Here is a 22,171-nt window from a genome sequence, read left to right as displayed (position 1 = left end):
TCCATTAGGTTGATTATTATCTACAATCTTTTTTTATCACAACACAATCAACCACTTTGGCATCATAGAAAAGGCTATTTTATCATCATGTTGCCTTAAAATACTCTTGGGAATTTTAATCAATGTTTTATCAGCATATTTTTGATTATTCTTCATGAATAGCATGTTTGTGTACAAACTAACAGATTCATCAAACACCCATTATGATCAATACCACGTATCTTCAATAAATGAATAAATCCACATTTGAAAGCGGTGGAAGAAGCAACAGAAACAAATGAAAAAAGTGGCTGCACTGAAATGCCTCCTGGCAATAATTTTTCAGCAAATTTTAAAAGTTGTTGAAAGAGCAATTAAGGGCTGTAGAAAGTAATCTCACTTCACTATTACACTGCATTCAGCCATAATTTCACATTTGCTTTTGTAGCGCAAAATGGTGAGAGGAAAATGAAGGCTGGAATTACAGTGAAGCATGTGGCCGAAGCTTTGAAGCTCATTAAGGGATATCAGACAGACTTGCTTGGCCGGCAGAATTGTTAGAATAAATGGAATGAAACGTTTCCTGGAATCCCAGTTGAGAAGGTGGGCTATAGCTTTTCCCTAAACACCTAGCTAAGCTCTCTTCCTCTCCCTCTCTTTCTCCATTGCTTCTACCTACTCACATTAAATCCACTGGAGACAGCTTACGGCTTGCCCTGCATTAACTTCCTGTCTCTGCCTGTCTCTTCTTTCTTTGTCTCACTGCCGTTGAGCACCTCAGATTTACCCTCAAACCTGTAAAAGGTAAACAATGTTTATTTTTTTATTTTTTTTGCTTGCTTCCTTCCATCATTGTTTACTCCCTTCCATTCCTTTTTCTTTTTCTTCCCTTCCCCTTCTTTTTCCGAATTTTTTTCTTTTCTACCTTACATCCATAGTTAATTTCTTGCTTCCTCTCTCCCATTTCCTTCCTTTCTTTCTCTCATTCACTTTATTTTTTTTTGTTCTTCCTTGCTTGCTTTCCATTTCCTTGCTTCTTCCTTGCCCTTTTCTCTCCATTTCCTTCCTTCTTCCATTCCTCCCCATTTACTTCCTCCCACCCCTTTTCCTTCTATCCTTCCTTGCTTGCTTTTCATTTTCTTCCTTCCTTCCTTTTTCTTTCCATTTCCTTCCACCCTTCCTCCCCTTTTTTCTTTTTCCATACTTCCTTGCTTTCCATTTCCTTCCTTTTTTCTCTCCATTTCCTTCCTTCCTTCTTCCATTCCTTTCCCATTTCCTTCCTCCCAGCCCATTTCCTTCATCCTTCCTTTCTTCCTCCCTCCATTCCTCCACCCTTCCTTCTTCCCCATTTCCTTCCTTCTTTCCATACTTCCTTTCTCCCCATTTCCTTCCTCACTTTCCATTTCCTTTCTTTCTTCTTTATTTCTTTCTTCTTTATTTCAGGTAAATAAGAAAAAGAACCCTAGCAACCACATAATGACTTTGCAACCAACCAGAACCCCTTAACAATGACCTGGTCGAGCCACAAAGAAACTTTCTCCATTAAATGTAAATATAACAACAATAACAATATTGTTTCTCGATTCATTTTACGTTTCCAATGTAAAAATACATTCAGAATAATCTTCCTCATTTTATAATTTCTTTCTTTTTCAGTTCCCACTTTCCATCTTCTAATCTTCTTTTTGGCACTCTCTCTCTCAGCAGGAGAGGGTTCAGACAGACACTAATCCAGGGTTAGAGGTGAGTAGCAGTGCATGAAGGGTTCATCCGAGCATGGAAGAGCCACCCAGGCCCACTCTAATGAGAGGCTGCTGTCTCTACTGTGCCATGTAATCAACTGAGCCAGATTACCAAAGCCCATTTACCCACAGCTGATAACCACTGACTCCCTCAGCTGCCCGGAAAGGATATGCTCTGTCTCGGAGAAGAGAGTTTAGACGTGACCAGTCAACCTCTGAAGCTTAAGAGCGTTTAGTGCTTGAAATGAAAATGAAGGTGGGAGAAAATAAAAATGATAACAGAAAGGAAGGAGGAATAATAAGAAGTAAACAGAGATTACCACAGAAAAAAAGACAGGAAATATAGGAGGGTAAGAGAAGGGAAAACATTTTCTGCGGAAACGTTCCACCTTAATAGTCTTTATAATATTCTGAGCCTATTGGATATTTTGCCAATTTTATTGGCTTAGGAAATTAATAAATGTGTAATACTTAAGCATAGGGGTGTGTTTAATTCCCTAACCATAAGCATGACCAATAATTTACCGTAGTAAACCCCTAGTAATAATGACTGCAAAACAAATTTTCAACACTTTAGGTTGAAATTTGATATTGCTTATGGATAATGTGTTATTTATCATATGAATGGACTCCAGCATGTTGTTCATCAAGGTAGCTGTCACATCTAAATTGCAATTTTGAAGTAGTGCCCCTGTTCAAACCATTAATACACTTCCATCGCTTAATGCATTTTCAGCAGTCTTTATGTCAGCACATTGTCTTGACATGGGCATTTATGGTCCTGCAAGTGATAAAATCTGTGATTAGTGGAGAGTTTTAGGATTGAGCATTTATGATTGCAGCTTGATTGAAATGAGGTTTGGATGCTGCTGAGGACTGGCTGAATTTTGGTTATTGCTTGTTGATGACTGACTGAGTGTTATTGTACTCCGGATGATTTACAAACTATTTTGAGCTTCCAGCCTTGACGATGTTGTTGTTGATTAGCACAGCGGTTTGGGGCTACGTCACTAGAGAGATCAACATATGTTCATTATATGAATGTTAAAACATCTGACGTCTATTAATTACTTTGTAGTCCCATTCAGAACACATATTGCTTAGGATGATGCAACAGTTTTGACAAAGAAATAAAATATTGTGGTATCATGACATACAGCTACTAACAACTGCAAGTGCATGAACATAATGAGGGAGGGCTTGTATATAAATATGCTGGCAGAACAAAAACAAATATATGAATGACACAAAAGCTTCAGCTCATCTCAGCTACTTCTAAAGTTCTCCATTTCTTATGTCAGTGTATTCTCTCATAGAGATAAAATGAGGAAATATGCTAGGCTCAGACAGAACTGCACAGTATGGATACAGATAACAAAAGGAGCATTACCCGTTCACCAGGGGTGCCTTTCACTCCAGGAAAAACCTATTTTCTACAGACATAAGAGGTTTCCTGCACACACTATTTACTATTTCAGGTGTAGAACTTCATGTGTGTGAGAGAACACAATTCGAAATACTCTTTTCTTATCAAATTCCTTTGATACACAAAGTTCATTCCCATTTCCACTGATACTTTGCCATCCGTTCAGGAATATTAGCAGCAATGTGGTGATTGGAGTCCCTGTGCAGGTGTATGTGTGTCCATGTGGCTGAGCGCCCCTGTAATTTTACCCTTTATCACCTGGTGTCCGCAGGGAGGTTTTAAAACCAGCTGGATTTGCGAGAAATCTCCAGAAATCCCACCCTGCTATCTGATCAAAGCCCACCGGGTTTGTCTGATAGCAGAGCTGGAGGAGAGAAAGATGAGCTCCAGCGTCAAATGGGAATTTGTAGCTGTGAAACAACAATAATTGCAATCTGGTTTCTCGTCTGTCGGAACAACCAATTCAACAGAAACCGAGAAAGAGAGAATATGGCTACAGTATTAGAAAGTTTAGAAAGATTTAATCTTGAACTAAAGTTTTTCTAATATATATATATATATATATATATATATATATATATATATATATATATCCACAAACTGATGCAAAAACTGATACATACACATTCGTGCTTGCATAAACACTAGAGCAGGGCGATAAATTAGTAATGATATATTGACATTCAATTTTATTTTAGCTGTAAAATTATGTATATTGCTTACGCCATTCAAATGTCTGGGGTTTCTCTTACCAAGGCTACATTTATATGTTCAAAAATAAAGAATGAACAGCAATATTGTAAAATATTATTGCAGTTCTAAATAACCATTTTCCATTTTATATATTATAACTTAATATATGACTTAAGTTGTTTCTGTGATGCAAAGCTGAATTTTCAACATCCATAACTGTTACATAAAACAGTTATGCTGCTTAATATTTTTGTGGAAACCTTGATACTTTTTTAGAGATTTATTGATGCAAGAAAGTTCACAGGAAAAGCATTTAATTGGATTTTTGGTAATATTGTAAAAGTCTTTACTGTCACTTTTGATCAACTGAATGTTTCCTTGCTGAATACTGATACTATATATTTATATACCAGCTCTACAAATGTTAAACCTCAACTTGGCTTCACTTCAAGCTCTTCCAAATAAGATTGATTTTGCTAGTATCATTGAAAATAAAGTCTAATACGTTACACAACCATAAAAGCATTTATAACATCACAACATATTGTGCAACATCCTCAGAGTTTTTTATTTCATTTAAGAATTGCATCACATTATGCCAAAAATCACAGGAGCACTTCAGAACAATTGCAAAGCTCTCCATAGCACTGGGAAGCTCTCTGCACACCAAGACTACTGCAGCACCCACAAAGATACATCCTCCATACCTACAGCCTCATGGGAAACAGTTCAGAATGACTCACACAGTTGTTTCGAATCATTTGCTTTATTGTTTGGATCAAACCCCTGAAAAACAGCTCAGGGGAAGCAGATGAGAGATGTCAGGAGAGATGCAGTCTGTGCTTTTGACCTGACCCTTATCCCTTGATGCAGTATCTCTTTGGAGGGTTGATTCTCTTTGTCAGGAAAAGGAACTACAATTCCTGCTTTTTTATTCCTTCCATCTAAAATCTAATTCCTCTTCTATTTTTTTTTATAGTTGTGCATCAGTGATAGAAAGGTTTTCGTTGAATGCACTCACAGAACGCTTTAATCAAAACACCATACTGAGCATTGTAGAAGAGCAGGGAACAAGAGAAATACAGCGGAGGAACACTGTAAACATACAAGCGTAGTAAGAACAGCGTGAGAGGAGAGAAGGCTCTTCAAACCCTCTTTCAGAAGAAGTACATACAGGTCTGGACAAATGAAAGCAATGCACGCGGAAGGGACAACAAGAGAGGGAGAGAGTGAAAATAAGGGAGGAGGGGTCTTTCGCTAGACTGAATTCACAAACCCGGCACTGTTCAAAGATGCCATGCTGAGGACACCTGTGCATAAAATTCAAAATTCTGCTCCAAATAGATCTCTGGACTCAGTGAGATGTAAAACACACACACAGACACACACACAAATATATCTTCCAAAATCTAGCGAGCTGCCTTACTGTATACTGCCTACAGAGGCCACATCCTAAATGAAGATTCATAAGGTCAGAAATGCAGACCAGTAATAGAAAAACTAGATAGATAGATAGATAGATAGATAGATAGATAGATAGATAGATAGATAGATAGATAGATAGATAGATAGATAGAGTTTTTCTGCAATGTACATGCATAATGCTACATTTGAAGTATCTTATAGAAGCTGCATAATTAAACTACCCTGCAACAGTTTTCAAAGTCCCATTCAGACAAGACAGTTCACTCTTTGGCCTTCTTGGCTAGTATTTACTTGGGTGATATATATATATATATATATATATATATATATATATATATATATATATATATATATATATATATATATATATATATATATATATATATATATATATATATACTAATACAGCTATACTTTCTGTGTTAATAAAATATTCCATTTGAGTAATAACATCCGTCAACAATGGTATTATAAAATAATCATAAATGGCTTTATTAACTGAAAGAGTCTTCCCGTTTATCCCTAAGTGATTTTTACCATTTATTTTTCTACAAGTGGTCAGCATCACATTCCTTATGCTCTCTCTGCAGCCTTTGACTTGGTAGCTCACCTGCAATGCCATATAATGCTGTCTAGGTAGGCAGCTCACTAGATTTTGGAAATTGAACAACTGTATTCCTGTGAGATGGAGAGTCTGTGAAAAAGCTATGTATTTCAATGCACATATGCCGGGTACTTGGAGAGCAGTGCATCAAGAGGCTACGGAATACAAACTAAATAAATAAATATTCACACAGACAAATAAAGTGGCTGCGAGTGTTTGAAGTGCTAACTCCTCGGCTCCTGCTTATCTGGGCTGTAGTATTACTGTGCTCTAATCCATCTCTGTAGTGAAGGCCGCTCGCAGGCAGTCTACGGACACACACACACAGACTTCCGAAATCCTTCACTAATACTTCTCTCTGTCTGAGTGTAGATAGCAGTGCTTTCTGCATCACACCATCACACACATCAACACCTCTCGCAAAAAACACACACAGACCAGCAACATTTGCAGACATTTAGGTATGCGTTAAAACTCAACACGCACAAGCTGCAAACTCACTGGATTTCCATCCAATATCCAGAATCCACCCACAAGCTCTGTTCCAAAACCTAGAAAGCTCCCTACTTAGACAGCTGACCTCTAAGGAAAGTAACATGTAATAATAAAAGAAAAAAACACTCAACATAGACTGAAAATCTGCACAGTACACGACTACATGTAACAAAGCAGCAGCTCAAAATTATTTCCTATACACTTTGGTACTTTGTTGTTACAGGTAAAACATACATTAAATATAATAAATTATATTAAAAACTAAATCTGTAAAGAACAAATTAAATGCTGCCTCAAAATTTGGCCCAAGAGCTTAAAAATCATTATCACTTAATTTTTCATACAATATGTAAGGGAGAAAAAAAGCTTGATAAAGTATCATTCATGCCTTTTCAAAATAATAAAATAAAATAAGGACTAAAAGCACAGTTTTTGTTATGCAAATTAAGGACATTAGAAAAAAGTAAAAAATTAAATGAGAAAAAATCTGCAGTCTACTGCATTCCTTTACAGTAGGTTAATATTCCCCACATGCCCTTCATCAACTACACGGACATCATACCAAACAGAGGCTACAGAGAATCGATCCAGATTATGCCCTGGAGTTCAGTCCCAGATTACAACTGTCACCTGTCATTAGCACCTTTACCTGAGGCCATCGCTCTGTCTATGAATCCATTAGCTATATCAACACTATATTATTCTCTTTCATTCACTCCCACATGTAAGGTCCAACGCTGACCAGCAGCATATCAATAAGGCCATAGTGGACACAGTCATTCGCACAGACCTTGCTATTATTCTGCTGATGTGAGTCTGTGGAGAGAGTGTGGTGTGGATGAAGGGCCCCTGGGGGCCTCCTGTCTTGTCAGAGACAGAGTTGGGTTTCATGAACCATGGGGACGCCAAGACCTGCATGCTAACTAGCCTAGCGCACTGCCTCTGCCACACTGAGAGGCACAGGCCTGTAATTCACTGAGAGATTCAAGAAGAGTTCATCTCTATATCAGAACACTGAAGGCTTCAAGAGATTTCTATAGACATACGGTAATTGTATTCATTTTAATTTACAATGAAAATAGAAGCATACCAACTGAATATATACAAACACACACTCACACACATTACCGTATTTCTGAACAAATAATGTAGCCTCAGTATAAGAGATTTCTTTCTTTCAAAAACATTAAGAAAATAAATGTAATATGTAATTATATATGTTTAATATGTAAATATATATATATATAGCTGTGCGTTAATACAATTTAAAATGACATTGCAACAATATAAACAATTACCCATCCAAGGTTTGCTATATTGTATATATTGTTGTTCATGTATCCAGGTAAGATGTAAGAAAAGTAAGATGTACTATCCAGCTTGCAAGATGTATTACTGTAAGCATAATATAAATATTGGAAATGAAGTATATTTTTAGGAAGTATGAAAAAAAAATCATACAATTTTTATTTTATTTATTTTATTTTTATTTTTTAAGTACAATTTAAAAGGACGTGTACTATGGATTACACAAAAATATTAAGCAGCAAAACATTTTTTTTACCATATTTTAAAAAAAAATGCAGCCTTGGTGAGCATAAGATACTTTTTTCAAAAAAAAAAAAATAATAATAATAATTGCAAACATTTGACTGATATCTATCAGATCAATTATTTTGAGAGAAGCTGTTTTCAACCACTAATATCCCACCCAGATAAATGGGTTTTCCCACCTCCAAAATCCTAATTTAACCCAAAGACTTTTTTAATAACTTGTGCAAATGGTTTCTTCCTGAATGAATCTAAAACTTTTCTTTCTCCCTCTGACACTGTGATGCAAATGTGTATAAATGGGCTAATAAGGCACAGAGGGTTTTGGGTTAAAATTGCATCAGGGTGAGATTGTGAGAGGACATGAGAGAGTGAAATGACTGTCAGAATGAATATTACTTAACACAGATTAGCATACATTAAATATGAAAACCGGGAGAGCTTTGACACCACATAGGCTTGAAGTAGAGATAAAGAAAACAGAAATTTAAAAGGGGAAAAAAGAAATAAAGATGATAATGCAGCCAGATGAAAATTATTGTACGTCAAATGTGTCTGAGACAGAAACGAAGAGTAATGAGAGGAAAGTGCTGCCCACAGGAAAGATAAATCACAAAAGACATCTCAATTGTTGCTCATAGACTAAAAAGATTAAATAGATAGCAAATTCAGAACAACTTCTTCAAAGTCTCGAATTGAGTTCATATTAGCCGAGATACCAAAGTCTGCGATCAAAAGTCACAAGGGATCTCAGTATGAACACAAACATTTCTAATGACATTCTTCAATCACAAAATGATCTGAGCTTTAGACCGCTACACTCTTACTGTACTTCAAAAATCATCTAATTTGTGTATATTTATTTGTCTAAATTTAGAAAAATGCAACAAAGATTTGCATTTCCTAAAGGTAAATACAATACTTTGCATAGTGGTAAAATAACAGTGTTTAGATTTTTTTAGGTACGTTCAGGTTTCAGGTTTTTCTTTATCTATATAAAGGAAAACCTCATCAGTATGCAAAAATCATCAAGTCAATCACAATTAGATTTGCAAATTGGTATTAGAAAGATGACCCATTACAATTGTGTATACTAAAATCACAATGTGTGAGTGTCAGTTGCATTTGACAGCTACAGTATGAATACGTTCATTTAACATTTAATCATAAGAAGTGCGCATATAACATTTACCAGAACAAAAATCCATCTTTAAGTTTAAAACATAGTGAAAATGGAAAGTGATTCAGGCTCGATTATTTGCAGAAGTTTTACACCTAAGGTTAGGAGCTTAGAACAAACTAACCAGATTGTTTGAGGAATATCTTTTCAAGTACTGCTATAAAACATAATTGTGAACTCCTGAGCTATGAAAGAGCAACCTGTGAACAATAAAATGTTACTGTGGCTGAGAAAGCAATCAAAGGCATGCATAGGGGAAACATATTTACAAAGGTAATCCTAAAACAGCAAAAGCAAACACAAATAAAAAAACATGAGATGAAAATGACAAATAATGGGACTTTCTCCATGGTCACCAGCAGTAAGGTACCTTCACATCACAATTACTAGCACCTCTGTCTGTCTTTCTCTCTATCTCTCTCTCTATGCCATCAGCCGGTGGTTATTAATGACCCCTGCACCCCTCTGTGAGCACCCCATTTATAAAACTCACCGTTTTAATCTCTCTCAGTGTGTGCTACTCCCCCGCGCTCCCTCAGCCTGCAAACACACTCATACATTCAGTGGCTGACACCTTTATGGAGGATTGAGAATGCAATGGCCAGTACTTACAGTTCACGCACTTGCCCAAAACTGAGCACACTTACTCGTATTTACACACCATTCCTCTCTTTCTGTTGCTTAACCGGTTATACAACTCATCCACAATATTCCTAATATTCCTGGTCTTTTATGGTGTTTCCCTTCTTTTTGAAACCTGACCGACATGTCATTGTACATTTTTAAAGATAGTGATTTAAAAACAGTTTTTGTGGGAAAATGGACTTTAGTGAGATTTAGGCTTACAACAAAACAAAAACTATTTTCTTATGTTTACACAAGAGTTCAAAAGTTTGGGGTATGAGAAAGATAATTCATTCATAGGGATATGCAGGTCTAGTCGACTAGTCAACTAAACATTACAGCTCCTGCTAGTCGACTTTCAATTACACGACCAAAAAAAAATAAAAATAATTATCATTCAAATTACCATCATTTTATTTTACCATTAAATTAACACTGTTACATTTAAAACATTTTAAATAAGCTAAAATAAAATATTAGAAAAAAATACATTATTTTTAAAAGTGTATCTGGGCATAAACTAAATTTTTACCTCAGACCTTGCATGAGTTTTCTTCATGTCAGTTGTGGCGAGCTCAAACGTGACCACGCGAAAGACGAGCAAGGTGTGGGATTATTTTGAATAAGAAAGAAACAGAAAAGTTTAGTGTAAACTGTGTATTGTCAAATTGGCTTACAATAACTCTTCTGGAGCAATGCGTAATCATTAGCTTAGAGACTATCCAAAGCCAGCTAATGTCAATCACGTTATACACTGCCATCCCGTCCGAGCCATCTATTCCTCTAATGAAGACCCACTTCGGTGTTGGTGCGGGATGTCCAGGCGCTTTCCAAAATTCTGTTGGCTTGCTTTTCGTTATCTCTGCTTGCCTGTGACTTCAATTTCCACAGAGCACTTTTTCTCAAGAGCAAGAATTGTTAATCGCCTGAGGTCCTGTCTTTCTTTTTGTTTGTTTTGTTTTTAGATGATATAGCCTACATGATGAAGTATGTTTTTAAAAACGTTTTAATGCTATCCCTTGATAAAATTTCCTATTGTTTTTGACTTGTGTTTTAATATGTTGGCTAACGTTACATGAAGATGAATGATTCTGTCCGGCTATCAGTTGATTTTTCCATTGTTCTGCATTTCCCCAGCTGATTTTAATAAATAAACATTGGCTGATGTTGAGTGTGTGATCTTCTTTTATTGTACCGCCTAAAATTAAATGATGATAACATGAGGCAAGTGTAGGCTACGGCATAATTGTGACCTATTTTTAGCAGAATTCATTGAGGGATTTGACAGTTTGATTCACAGAATAAGTATTTAAAATGTAGACTATTATATACACGCATGCACAAGTTTTTTTGTTTTTATGTTTTTCTTACCATCTTTTGGGGGTTTCTTGCTTTTAGACTAGTCGGATACAAAACTTCAGTTTAAGCTTCATTCAAATTAGTCGTTGGGCACATTCCTATTCATTAAGCATAATTTTACCTCTCCATTGAAATTATCTTGCATTAAGGATGTTAAGGCCAAAAAACTGATTAAGAAAATAACATCTCTGCAGGTCCACTTAGTCTGCATTTCTTCATTTATACCGGGTCAAACTTATGGCCTTTTCAGCTCAGCTCCTGTTAAAAGTTACACCCCCAGCAAGTTCTCTTTATTAATTGTCAGTGTCTGGCTGGAACGATGCCACTCATGCCATACACTCATGCCTCCTCCCCCTGGACTAAATCCCTGGCACTGCATGCATTAATTAATGCATATTTCATTTAGCATGCCTGTGCTGTGCGGCATATTGCCTTCCACTCTATTCATTTCCCCAGGGAAATTATGTTATACATCACCCCTCTGTTGGCTTCCCTAATCACACAGACTGTACACAGGCAGACGCATCCACACACCTCTGAATTCCCAGGATGACACTGGACCCTCTGAGCACCTGAGGCGCTCACAGCCTGAGGGATATTGCCCCAGAGCGCACCACCCCACCCCGTGCTCAGCAAAGACAGATGGCAGTGATCGCTGACAGAGCCAGCCACAAACACGCTGCTCTAGAAACACAATCATGCTGCCACTATATGTGACACCTCTGTTAGCTTCTAGATTTGGCATGTTAATCAGATGCATACTAATACTACAAAGATGGGTCATTACTGTACAAGAAAATCTGGTTGGATGAGTCACAGATGATGATTATACTCTAAATCAATCTACAGGTTACAGTTATAAATTACAGTTTGTATCACTTGAAAAACAGTTTGTTGTGATTTATATAATAAATAATCATAGTTATTTAATTGAACTTGGCCATCTTATATCATTTATTGCAACCATTTTATAATAAACCAAGAGAAGTTAGAATGATTTTACCATGGTTAATGGGACTTCAGACACTAAAGTTTGACTTTGTGTCAAATAAAACCATTTACACTATGGATACATACAATATCAACAAATAGACAAATCTTATATATATATTTTACCTCTCCATATATAAATATATGACTTACAATAAATTACAAAATCCTCTGTGTAGGTTTGACATTGGAAATTCACACTTTAAAAATTGTCTGCTACTGTACAAAGACAATTTATGTATAAAGGGGTGAAACTGGATTTGAATTTCATGAAAAGCCCATTTAACTTCTCCATTTTATCATGATTAAGGGGACACATTATCAAACATCACACCACATCATTTAAAAAAAATGGAATTCAAGCAGAATAGAATAAATCACAGCTTAAAATGACAGATAACAGCCTTGACAATAGAGTACCTGCATGCCTCAAATTGTATCGCAGGATAATTATAATAACTTACTTGCAGTGCAGATTCTCAATATATAACAATGTATAACTAAGCTTTAAAAATATAGCTCCATATCATTACATTTATAACCAATCAAATGCTACTATTCAAACATTTGGGATCAGTAAGACTCTTATTGGTCACAAAGGCTGCACATATTTGATTAAAATATTATTAAATATTACATACATTTGAAATAGCTGTTATCTATTTGAATAGATTTCACAATATAATTTATTACATTTTTTTAAATTTCAGTACCAAATGGTATCGCAGTTGGTACTTTTTGACAACAGTACGGTGAAGTTTTGTTCTGTGGTTCTAAAGTTTCTATCATTTTTCATTTTTTCTCCAAATGATACTGGGACAAACAGGTCTTGCAGAGCAAATACAGGACTTGAAACTGTCCCGCAGTGCTCACTCTAGCAGTGACAGCAATGCTAAATCATCTGCAAAGAGAAGCTAGATCTGCTGTCATGCTGGGTACACCTGGGAACTCGAGTGGTTCCAACTTTGATGCAGGTTTGTCAGACCTTAAACTTACTTTTACTGTTCTGTTCGAATGGTTCTTTGACTCAGAATTTAATCTTCACAGACAACTACATGCAAGTCTAACATGTCTTTTTGAACCAATGGTGCTAGACAGGACAATTAGATTGATTTAACAATGACAGAAAGGGTGCTAGAACTGTTTGAGAAACCTTTTTTTTTTCTGCAAATGTTTTATTGTTTCTGCAAATTCACTAGTGGCACAACAATTACACACTCCACCTTAAATAATTAGTCAATTACATTATTGCCCAGTCTACCTTAAAAAGTCATTTTTTTACCATCATCTCATTATCATTCATAGATATTCATACATTTTTACATTTGAATAGACGCTGATACAAACAATACCATATGGATGGCTTTTTACGCATGGCTTCACAGAAATACAAAATCTCTGTTTAGGCTCACAGATTATTGAATGGATAGCCTCATTTTTGCATATTTCTAATAAAGGAGATTGATTAAACATGCTTAACAGTGCCAAAATGTAAATTTAACACAGTTAGCACTTGCATATACCTAATTTGACATTGAAACTTTGAAAGTACTTTGATATATTGCATATCAGCCTAAATTCTAACTTAACAGATTGTGAGCTACAAATGCACACTACATACAAATAAAGTAGGTAAAAAAGCCATTTTACCTATTCTATTTCTATCTGAAATGAATAATAGCAGCTTCTAATAAAGACTAAGAGCCAATACTGATGTCTCTGTAGTGATTAAAGGATTTAATCATGTCTTTGTTCCAAAAGCAGAAACTGTTGGATTTTAGTCATTTCTGATTTTTTTACTTCCAAGTGCAATATGGGGACACAAGCTTGAATCCCAGACGAAGCTTATCAGGGGTAAAGAGCACCACTAAAGGTGTTTTTGGCCATGCTAAGTCACACACGGCACAGCTACAGCCAAACAGATGCTAGCATTTCTCTCAAGTCCAGTGACCACATGCTAACAAGCCTCGCAGAAAGGGACCAAAGCTTATTGTTATTTCTGCTTAAGTGGGACAATGGCTCTGTAACAAAGCTGAGGCTCTACCCCATTATCTTAAGAAAGAGAGGAGAATCAAGGCTTCTGTACTAGTCGTTAGCAGTGCTAGCTTAAATAATGAACACTCTGTGGGTAACAATTCAAGAGGAATCCTGCTGCTGATGGCTGATGCGGGTTATAAGTGCTGCATTTTGGGCTGTGGGTTGGTTTTGTGTGTGTTTTGGCGAGCATCTTTCAACGTGCATGGCAGCATTTGAAAGCCAATCTCCCTGAACACTGGGCCACATTTATGAAACGTGAACTACAGTAATTTGCATAAAATCTAAGTAAATATATTTATATTTGTGCAGTAGACGATGAAAATTGAAAAATTTAACAGAATGGAAAATTTACATTGTTAAAAAAAAAGCTTGAATCATTACAAAATCACTATTTCCATTTAACTGTATTATACTTTTACTGTTAAGTGCAAATAATAATATAAAACATTTAATTTCAATTTATTATTAATAAATTAAAAAATAAATATAACATTATTATTAAAAATAGATATCAAAACATTATTATTAATTGTTGTTACTCTTATTATTTGCATCTGCATCTTTAACAGTATGTTTTGAATATAGTCATACAACCAAAAAAAAAAAAACAGCAAACAGCCAACAGCACTTCCTTTTTCTTTGCTGTGATTGGCTGATCAACATTAAGAGGATAGCTGATGTCATAGATACTGTCTATCATCCAATAGAATTGAATAGGTTATAATGAACTCTTTAAATTGCCACATATCAGCCAGACTGATGACAACAGTTTCTGGCTACTGAAGAACTTATCAAATGCTACATGTACAGACCCAAAAGCAATTAGATAATCAGTACAAATTAACATTCACATTTTAGTTCCTTTGAAATCAGCGGCATCAGTGTTTTCAGGTATATATACGCACCTTTGACGCTGAGTTCAGCGTAGTTGGAAACGCCAGATCCTCCATCAGAACGAATTACGCAGCGGTAACGGCTAGTGCTGCGCTGTGACGTGTCCGTTACACTAACGGTGGCGGAAAAGCGCCGATGGTTCACCACTCGGGTTACCATGAGAGATGTGTCTTTACCATTCCATTGCTGAAAAACAGAAAAATAATCATTCTGCATCTGACAATAAGCACATATATTATGTTTTACAAAGTTGACCATCAAGACAGAGGCACAAAGTCTTAAAACACACTGTGCACAATGAGAACTGGTGTTATGTCTTCATGTCTAAGAGCTGTAGCACAGGATAGATGGAGGCTTATAGTCTCCAGCCAAGGGAAAAAGTAATTTTATCCAAGACTTCATGGACACAGACACTGGCTTAGAAATCCCGCTGACAAAAATCTCCAACAAGTTATTAAGTTTCCTCAAGCGATGTGTCTCGGGACCAAGGTTCAAAACCTCCCAATGCAAATGAAGTGAACGAGATGCTCAGGGATAAAATCAGCATTTTGAGTACACTAAAAAAACTAAAATGACTGTGTCATTTATTTAAAATCTTATATTGGTCAAAATGAAAAGCTTGGCTTCTGGTTTTAACTTGTTTAGTTCAGTTATTCAGTTAAATATAATGCATATTTAAAAAATTAAGGACTTTCAAAGTTTTCTTTATTTGCTGTAAGTAAACTAAATTAAACAGCTACTTTTACTTTAGTTTAAGTAAAAATATATAATTTAATGCTATTTCTAATTTAGCTTTTGATCATGGTGAAATTAAGTCGTAAAAAGCATATTTATTTATACGTTACATTTTGGATTATGTCTTAAGAAAATGGTCTTTATAGTATATAATCTTTGTATGATTATTTTTGTCTTTGAGAAAAGAAATAAGGTTTGAACCAAACCATAAATAGATATAGAAAATGTAGGTCCAAAGTATTTTTTTTTCAGTGCATAATCATACCAGGTTTAATATATCACTGAATGTTCTATAGGTATTATTTTTTATTTAACTAGGATAAAAAAATAAAAAATAAACTAGAGTTTTAAAATCTCTTTTTGCAAGCAGCTCCTGGCCAAAGGAGGCAGCACATAGTTTAACAAAATAAGAAATAGCACACAAAAAACAATGATGATTAAAAAATGTATGTTGTAGTCCATTTATGTAAGATTATATGTGATGCATATGTGTGAGGCTGTGTGCATGACTCACCTGTAGCCAGAGTTTGTCATGTTGTGACCATTTGCCTCCAGCAATACACTGGAAGGTGGCGTTCTGTCCCACGTTCACCTCGACATTCTGCAGCCGCAGAAAATGTGGTGTCTTGCCTATCAAAAAACACACATGCACCTTCAAAACACATCTTACATCATCCACGCAAATCAAATAAAACACTTGCTCCAAAGACACTGGTGGTCAACTATACAGTAGCCCAAACATGTTTCTACACTTAAAATTGGCGTAGCTTTAGCTATGAACATGTTTTTGTGAATATATTTTTGTGACATTTTTAGCTAATGAAGTAGTGTACTTGTGCTAACATCCTTGCAAAATATCAAAGCAAGTGTCATTTATTGTACAGTATCTAATGAAATTACATTCTGATTTTGTAAGTGTTCCACAAGTGTCCAAACACTTCTTTCAGTCCTTGTATATTTATTTTGAAATGTTGAACATGGTTTCTGTCTGTTTTTTCTCTTATTGCACATTTAGAATAACCCATTTGTATTCAATACTACTTCCAATAAACATTCTCTCATTTGCATGTTCAGGTGCATTTGTCAGAAGGGTAACTCGTGCACTAGCTGAACTCTTGTGTCTCCGTCTCCACCCACTCACTCTGCCAGCTTCATTATCTGTGCATGCATTTCTGCACAAAAGCAATATCAATCTTTTTCAATTAAAGTCACTGAGAATATAGACTTCTTTTTTTAGTTTATCTGCTATAATGTGGAAAGCGCTCAGATTTAATGAAGTTATCTTAATATTACCCACATACATTATAGCAAATAAAAAAAAAGATACGTACACGGTCTAAAATGAGTGATACAGAGATATCTTGGACAATGGAAGTCAAAGGCTAAAGTTCTCCCATCACAACAAGAATGATGTGGGCCTGAGGTCTGAGCACTCAGCTCTGCAATCTGTCTCCCTCTCTCTCATCCTCAGACCGACCTGCTCGTTTCTGGCCTTTTCCATCTCTGTTCAACCCTCGATCCACATGAAGTGCTTTTCACAGTAGTTGACAGACTGAACTCCTACAGCGTAGCCAAGACTGTGAAAGTAAGCAGGCGCTGTGTGTGTGTGTGTGTGTGTGTACTCACGGCAAGGGTGGGCCAAAACGTGCATCTCATCCACTGCAATGAACCCCGGATGCCCTTGTACAGACACAGCCTCAAAAATAACCTAAACGAGAAAAGAGGAGAGCGGAAATCAAGTGTTTAAATCAAATCAGCTTGTTAAAGTCTGAACTGAAATGGTGAATTTATTTCAAGCATGAAAATATTCAAATTGGTAAGTCAACAGGAGAGATCTTTAACTGCAAAACCACCTACAGTGGCCCCAAACACACACCTTGAATTCGTTTTAAAGTGAAATACCTCAAGAAAACTTTTCAAGCAAGACATAATGATCTGATAATCTGGCCTGAAACTCTTTAAGCACATATCTGAGTACACACATATGGGACTGGCATGGTTTGCATGGCATACTGTACATGCCATGTGGTGAGGACATGTGTGGTCTGATCAATGCCCTTTCTCTCAAAGCTAGAATGCCAAAACTTGGACACAGGATGCACTTGAGTCCCTGGCTTCCCAAAAAGGCCTCAGTCAAGAAACTCAATCTACTCGAACAGACTCAATTCTCACCATGTTGTTCAGGGAGAGATTGCAGAGACTAAAGGTATGGTTTTGAACAAACCATAATCAGAGAATGTCACGTTTCGGATCAGAAATGTTGTGAAACTGTTTTCAGTGGCTTTAGCTTTTTGTTGTTCTTGGTTCAGTTTTTTTTTCAATTCTCAATCCAAGAAAAGAGCAGTGCAAATATCCTGCCACAAAGTTTGGAACGGCAAGAGGCTGAGCAATTAATGACAGTATTTTGAATGAGCAAACCCTTTACATCATCATTTTTATCATCCTTGCCCCTTTATGGCTGACTCAAACAATCTCTGTCAGGACATGGGAAAAATAACAGCTTTTTGTCAAATCTACCATTACAAGTTTAAAAAGAGACAGATTTACCTTTTTATCCTTTTGCATATCATAAAACTTTACTCTTTAAACAGTGTCATGCTGCAAGTGGCACCCTATGATTTAAAATGTGTCACGGCAGAAAACAAGTCAATTAATTGACTTGAGATTGACTTGAGAGATTCGTTTTAGAAAAATTGGCCACTTATACGGCAAATTCGATGCTCTAATCAAACTCACAGTGGGATATTTTTCAGTATAGTTCATGATCCCATGAGCAGATTTTCTAGCAGTTATTAGTTCTCAATATTTAACAGGTAATTTATTAAGTTCAACTCAGCAAGACAAAAAACACAAACTGGGAAACAAGCACGCAAAGAGTTTGAATCTCGAAAATACGCCAGGGTCTTATTTTCGAGTTTCCAAAAAAAAAAGAAAAGACAAGAAATATAAAATACTGTATTATACAGCAAGTAATCTAATACTATTTTATTTTATTAAAAAAAAAATACTGAATTATAAAATAAATTGCAATATAATCTAAATTACAATAATTAAAATGTATAATACGCAATAAATACCAATATGCAAAATAATAATAAAACTTGCCCATGTTTTTGTGACATTCACAAATACACATTCACGCACACAAAAGCTTTGATATTGCCTGCTGGTCAAATAGATGCCCTCAGCAAATATTGCCTTTAGCAAATATTGGTCTACTGTTTGCCAAGAGAATTGAGTATTCCCAGCACATTCTAAATATTTGCTCTTCTCATTAGTTAATTCAATTACACGGCTTATTTTATGAGGCTATTTCACTGCACAGATTGACCGGTGACTCTATAGACAGAATGAAAAAGAGCGTAAGAGGCAGAGAGAGATAGAGAGAGATCTGGGATCTAAAGAATCAGAAGAGAAAAAGAAGGAGGGGGCGAGAGTGAGAGGTAATAAGCAAAAAGACAGATCTAAAATTAACAGCTAAAAGCTTATTCACCAGGGCCATTTGTGGGTGAGATTAGGGGACAGTGATTGCAGTGGTAATAGGAGCAGAGAGCAATCTACTGCCCCTCTCTGCAGTTCAATTGCTGTCATTCACCAAGAATATATGGCGGAAAATAAACTTCAGTCCATTTTAGTGGCCAAGGAGACAACATTTTCAGTACTTGTTTTAGCTGCTAGTCGTTTGTTGGCTATGTGGCTCATCCTGCTAAAAACAACCTAAATGACCATGGGAGTCTTGCTAATCAAAAAAATAATTTAATATGGTTATCAATAATTTTTTATTTATTTTTGTATTTAAACCAGAAAATGTTCTTACAGTATGTAGATTGTCTGTATTGAAACCCATGACTCTATCATTGTTATTGTCATGCTTACCTGATAGGAGTTGGGCCAAAAGGTGCTGATGGCGAGTTCAGCCTTCACCCAGCCTTCTGTGACGGGTGCTGAGGCATTCCAGATGGGATTCCCCTGCGGTCCACCATCCACTTTTATATAGACATTGAGGGTTCCGGGACTTGTCCCATCGCGGCTGGACAAGGAGTAGTGGAAGTCTATGCAATGGGTGTCGTTCTCTTTTAGCGTGGGCAGGAGCAGGTGGGCCTTCTGCCCTGATGCACGACCCGAAGCATTCACCATCATGAAGGAACCTAGAAGTAGCGTAGCATATGGAAATAGGTATAGTAAAAAAGGTATGGAAACATATTGAAATAATGAACAGAACAAAACAGAACAGAACAGAATAGAATAGAATAGAATTGAATAGAATTGAATAGAATTGAATAGAATTGAATAGAATATAGTTCACTGCATTCAACTGGAAATGTAGTAGCTGTAACAAAGCAATAAGTGTTTCTTAGCAATTGATTCTTAGGGCCAATATTTTAAAGAATCATTAAAAAAACTGAATACTGAACTGATTCAGTAACACTTTCTTATTACTCAGTAATAAGTAATACAACATACAGAAGTTAAGAATAGAATAGAATAGAATAGAATAGAATAGAATAGAATAGAATAGAATTACTCTTGAAAAAAAAAGACAAATTGGTTCAATTTTATATGTTGACATAAATATGAAAAATAATACATTTTTAAAAACAAAATATATAATATAAAAAATATATTCCAGAATAGAATATTTCCACATGAAATGGTTATAAACCAAAATGAAGTTGTCAACCTCAGAATAGAATAGACCTCCTAAAAGAACGCTTATTGAACAGAATGTTTTGATGTACGATATACATATTCCCACACTGAAGGCTACATTATCATAGTCATTGTCATTTTACACGACACAATCATGTTCATGGTCTTTTGTGCCTTTGTAAGCAGAACACATCACATAACCGAGTAACTGGGTAAACGCCTGCTATAAAACCACCCTGAAACTGTAAGTGCTGAGGCACTATTTATGAAATGGTTCTGTGGACAGCTTTACATCTATTTTACTCCAAGTTTATGAAACAATATGCCATTTTACAGCCTTATGAATACAGTAGTTTTGTACAAGCCACTACCAACAGCGGCACTGCGTTAGAAAGAAGAAAGAGCGCAGGGCTTCAGAGAATACAAAAATCAAGATTTTTCTGATAAAAAAGTGACAATGATTCACCTTCCTCAGGGAAAAGCATTCATTTAAGCTAAAGACCCAAAGGTAGCATTTTTTTTCTTTTGACAAATTATAGTAATTCATTCCAAGTTCTTAAAAAAAAATCTCACAAAAGAGTTCAACTCATTTATGTCAAGTAAAAGGCTTTAGCCTTAACAAAGGTGAAAGCCAGGTTATCAGTCAAAACTCTGGCTATTCAATAGTGTTTTTACAGCAATTATAGAACTGGTCTGCTCATGATTTAGTGACTGAAAGACCTCTGAAGTATTTCCAAAGCCGTGTGCATATGCATATCCCATCACTAGGGACTATTCTAAGCTGTGACATGCAAAAACTGGAGTATATCCATCTACTACAATACACGTTTGCTTGCAAAAAATGTATTTCATCAGAACTTCTGAAAGCTCGCCAATGTCGAACCAGGTTGGATCCAGGTGGCGTACTTACCTCAAGCAGTGTGCATATGTTAAGGGCTATGTTAAAACATCACATACGTAGGGCAAAATCAGTCCCAATTTTTCCTGACACTTTTCTGCCTGGCTGTGCTAAATCACCATGCATAACTTGTCAGGTGGGCAGAGGAAGCCATTGCCATAACACCCCATTCATCACCAGTATTAGCTAAGACATGATCACAAGACCCGAGCGCATCGCATCTATCAATCAACACAACCTTGAGGCCTGGGATGAGGCCAATCAATTCCGCACACTGATCCAATCTTGCGAAGGCCCCCTAAACAGCGGGCTGGTAGTGAACTCGCCTGATTGCATTTCATATTCAACCCTCTCGGCCCACGTGCATTTTCCATCAGGTATTCCGAGCAGACATCTATATATTCCCTACCGTTGATGATTGCCAATATATATGTTCGGGCAGAGTGAAGCCTTTGAACCGAGAGGTAATTTAGAGCGAACCTACAAGTAGGCAATCAGCCCTATCACCACGGTCAATACGAGTGTCCTCAATCACACCATCGGCCGCTTCAGTAGATTACACTGTCTTAAGCTGAGCTAATGTGAAATCGGATGTAATGGTTCTATGATAAATAATTCAACAGGTTTTATTCCAAGTGGACTGTTGGATGCACGACACATTCTTGACAAATCGGCCAGCGTGAGTATGACAACACTACAAACATGCCTGTGATTGGCACAATCTTGCGTTGGGACTTTGCATGAGAATTCCGAAATGGAAATGAATGTTTTAGGATGAAGAATGTGATGCTGCCGCAGCTCTTGCTTGAAAACAGATTAAAAACACGTAGCCTCCAAATTGCTTCAGTGATATTACCAGATTTCAATTACCTCCCGGAGTCCCAATGCA

At 36.3% G+C, this 22,171-nt stretch overlaps 1 protein-coding gene across 9 annotated transcripts in view; it reads right to left on the bottom strand.

The window, feature by feature from the left end:
- The window catches only part of ptprt (protein tyrosine phosphatase receptor type T), a 233,346-nt gene that overhangs the window by 138,273 nt on the left and 72,902 nt on the right, over positions 1-22,171 (bottom strand). For all 9 annotated transcript variants that reach the window (XM_052559577.1, XM_052559568.1, XM_052559569.1 and 6 more), the window contains exons 3-6: positions 19,611-19,882; positions 17,361-17,442; positions 16,249-16,364; positions 15,011-15,185 (exon numbers count right to left, since the gene is read on the bottom strand). In XM_052559577.1, the coding sequence (XP_052415537.1) occupies positions 15,011-15,185; positions 16,249-16,364; positions 17,361-17,442; positions 19,611-19,882 (645 nt within the window). The remainder of the gene's footprint in view (positions 1-15,010; positions 15,186-16,248; positions 16,365-17,360; positions 17,443-19,610; positions 19,883-22,171) is intronic.

The sequence above is a fragment of the Carassius gibelio genome, chromosome B6 (assembly GCF_023724105.1).
Source record: "Carassius gibelio isolate Cgi1373 ecotype wild population from Czech Republic chromosome B6, carGib1.2-hapl.c, whole genome shotgun sequence".
NCBI lineage: Eukaryota > Metazoa > Chordata > Actinopteri > Cypriniformes > Cyprinidae > Carassius > Carassius gibelio.
Note: the sequence above shows the minus strand (reverse complement) of the source record. Positions and strands in the feature narration are given on the sequence as shown.